This window comes from Atta colombica, unplaced genomic scaffold, assembly GCF_001594045.1.
Source record: "Atta colombica isolate Treedump-2 unplaced genomic scaffold, Acol1.0 scaffold82, whole genome shotgun sequence".
Classification (NCBI taxonomy): domain Eukaryota; kingdom Metazoa; phylum Arthropoda; class Insecta; order Hymenoptera; family Formicidae; genus Atta; species Atta colombica.
In genome coordinates, this window is record NW_017259575.1 from 383,814 (window position 1) to 387,595 (window position 3,782).

General features: G+C 29.5%; 1 protein-coding gene across 1 annotated transcript in view; it reads right to left on the reverse strand.

The window, feature by feature from the left end:
- Nucleotides 1-761: 761 nt before the first annotated feature.
- Nucleotides 762-3,782, reverse strand: part of LOC108692789 (collagen type IV alpha-3-binding protein) — a 6,019-nt gene continuing 2,998 nt past the window's right edge. Inside the window, exons 5-8 of the mRNA XM_018201235.1 lie at nt 2,694-2,861; nt 2,017-2,448; nt 1,803-1,935; nt 762-1,597 (exon numbers count right to left, since the gene is read on the reverse strand). Coding sequence (XP_018056724.1) covers nt 1,470-1,597; nt 1,803-1,935; nt 2,017-2,448; nt 2,694-2,861 — 861 coding nt within the window. The 3' untranslated portion in view covers nt 762-1,469. The remainder of the gene's footprint in view (nt 1,598-1,802; nt 1,936-2,016; nt 2,449-2,693; nt 2,862-3,782) is intronic.

Here is a 3,782-nt window from a genome sequence, read left to right on the forward strand (position 1 = left end):
AAACTGTTTGAAATTAAATAGTTGGATTTTTATATATGAAATGTTAAGATATTTACAACTTTTTTTATTTTATACAATCTACTAAACAATAATGCATAGAACTAGAATAAAAACAGCGAAATTTTAATTTTATGATTATATTGCAAACTATTTTACAATACAATGATTTTAATCTAATTTTTCATATTATCACTTATTTATGCTTATTTTTCGTGTAACATTTACATGCAAGTCTGCGATTATTTAATTTCAGTCAATCTATTACCGTTCATTATAATTTATACAAGAATATAATTATTTCATGCAACATATAAAAAAATCTTACGATATAATACTTTTACGTTTATAATCTTTTATACAGCATATGTAGAGAATAACATTTTTATAATCACTTTATAATCTACTTTCACTAAATCATGTTATTTTCTGTAAGAAGAAATATTTACTTTTCTTTAACAAATAATAAAGTTTATAAACATTTGGACATTTATATTATACAAAATCTAATACTTTAAAAAGTATACATTCTCTAAAAATTGAAATTTTTTGATTAAAATTCTAGTTAAAATATATAAATTGGAAGAGATGAAGAATTTTGGATATTGTGTGTGCGCGCGCGCGCGCGCGCGCGTATGTGTGTGTGTAAAATATAGAATAATTTCTTAATTTCATTTGATTGATAAAAATAAATGTATTACACAAAGAAATTCCACGTTTTTATTGTATAAAATAAAAGGTTGATGAACGATATGAAAACGATATTGTTATTTCATATAATAAATCTACAACAGTCTTTATTATGTTTTTCCATGTGACCTTTATATTGTAGGATATACACATTTTTATGTACGAATAAAAATAACAGTGTAATTTGGTATGATACAGCGTTTAGCGTTTAATTAGATTGTAATGTGTAACAAGAGATAAATGTATATGTATCCAATTTTTGTTAAAGATTTGTACAATTGGATTATGCGACAGCATTGGCGTTTTTTCGTTATGCAATCAAAAGCAATCTTCCTGAAGACAAAGATAGCCTCGCTTCTAATTGGATAATGAAAAAATGCTCCATATTACTGTATAACAAATAATAGGCTGTTATATGAAGAGAAAAAGGATAATCTGTAAATGGTGCTGCAGCCATGCGTGCTTCAATCGAAGTTCCTTGTCCAAGTGTATATAATTGCTATAACACTCACTTATATCATAAATGGCTTTTAATATAACGGTTCGTCTCCTCCAATTCGCAAGCTATATAAGTCGATTATCTTAAGCAAATAAAAAAAGAAAAAGGTAATATACAAAACGGTTTCACTTACATTGTAATGGCCGTTCTATAATTCCTACAGTATGTAACAATACAAACTTGTTTTTACAATAATCATGTGAAGACACTTCGAGATAGTGAATAAGGAATTGGATGGAAAACATTGAAGTTCTTTCTTTTTTTTTTTCATATCAATTCACATTTAAAATGTGATCGGCTTATTCTTGCATTGATCGATACAAAAGTTCGTGAAACGCTTAAGGAACTTTGGATATTCTCTCTTATAAACGGCTCGTAAAACAGACGCTGGAGCCCATCCACCTGGATTTACTAAAATTTAAATCAAAATAATAGAGCATGAAAAAAAAACAGGATATATAACAGGATATATACAAATATTCTCATTAATTAAATACTTGGATATAGAAAGAAAAAATAAAAGCTGTCAAAGTTTTTTTTACAGATGTTTTAAACATTACAATTACAATATATATAATAAGAACAATTAAATCGTTGAGCATCAATATATACTAACCAACTGAACAGTACGTTATTTTACACGTAATGTTCTCCCTTTTTATTTCCTCCTCGTCCTTCGGAGGATCAATAAATGTTTGGCATACGAGACAAACCGTCAAGTAGACTCTCACGCATTTACCCGCGTTTGGCTGCAACGATAATTTCATTTAACGTGTTGAAACTTATTCAAAGCAAAGAAATTTTTATATTTTTAAACGTATAATACATACCGGATGATCGGGATGTTCAGTACTGTGATTGCAGACTATCCATAAATCGTGAGCGTCGCGATCCTGATCATCGGACACACGACGTATGTGCGACCAGAACAACGCGTCTCGTTGGCTCGCCGGCCAGATACGTTTGTGCGTTTGCAGAAATAATAATGTGTCCTTGGAAATGTTTTCGATAATTGCCATGTTCTCCAAAGTGGCTTCCCAACCGCTTCTATATTCGGGACTGAAAAATATTTCGCAGACTTCGTGACCGGTCACCCCTTTAACGACGTGACACGCTTTGAGAGGGTCTACAACCAATCCATCGGCCTCCTCCTCCCGTCGGTACATCCGCATATCACCATCTTCGGCGAATAACTGCCAACCACCCGCTCCGCCTACGCCGAGCCGAGCGTAATGCAGCTGTTCCATTGTAATTTTTTCTATCTACAAATTGATAATATGAAATAATAAAAAGTTTGATACAATGAATATTTATAAATAATTAGCAATTACTGTTTATATTTGGAATTAATATTGTTAGGAACTTATTTATCGTATATCTGATACCACAATAATATTACAATTAATTGATGTTACAAATTAATTTTTTAATAATCATTAATATGCGAGTAAAATTTCAAAGTATTATAAATTAGAAAAATGCAAAATATAAAAAGAGATATAATTACTTCTGGCCATAGCCTGTGCGTAGATGCTGTTGTGGTGGGGGATGTCAAAATTGAGACAGATTTCTGTTTTAAACGATCTCTTAATTGATTTTCCTCCTCGATTTTGTCCAAACCCGTCTCAACGGCATCATAAAATTCTTCATCGCAAAGAGCACTGTGCGGACCTTCCTTAAAAATTAAATTTTAAATGAAAAAGTGTTATTCAAAAAAGTTATATGCAAGTTACTATTTCTCTGAATCTTAACTTATAATTCATTATAAACATAAACGCATAAAGAAATTCCATGAACATTTAAATATCGCTTTTCTATGTACAATTAAGGTCGCGTTCAAAGCGCGTTATTAACGTTAATGCGTTTTATTTTAGTCTTATTTTACGTATCCAACGAATGATAAAGATACAATGACACAATAGCATTGATAACACGCGCTCCAAACGCAGCCTAAAACTCACATTATAAAACTTGATCTTCAACTTCATTTTTTAATGTTAAAATTAAAATGATATACACAAATGTTTATACGAAGAGTAAATACATAAGTTTTACTCTTTGATGGTCTGGAGAATACTAAGCAAGTAAAAGATTTCCAAAGTAGTGACCTAATTCATAATTGCGAAATATGGCCAGAAACGCATTTCTCTTACTTTCTATCACATAAGCGCTACTTATGTCTACAGAGAAGTTTAATGTGTTGTTATAACAGATTTATTATAAATAAATAATTAAAAGTATTTATATAAAAATATTTGATAAGAAAAGATTCACAGATTTGAGATCAAAGAATTTAAGAAGAAAGTAATAATAACTGATTTTTATATAATGTCTTAATTCGCGAATCAAAATACTAGCAAGAAATAAGTTGTAAAAGTACTTGTCATTTGTCCGAGCAATAGTTTTTGCGGCATAAAAAGTTAAAAACGACCATTTATCAATCTTAATCTATAATTGGCTAATTTTTTAACATTTATATCTCAAAAAATTATTGGTTGACACGACGAGTGGCAAATACTTGTATAATATTTTTTTTAAATTTACTTATTGTAATATTTTGATTAAAAAATTTTGGAACACTTGTATATATATATAT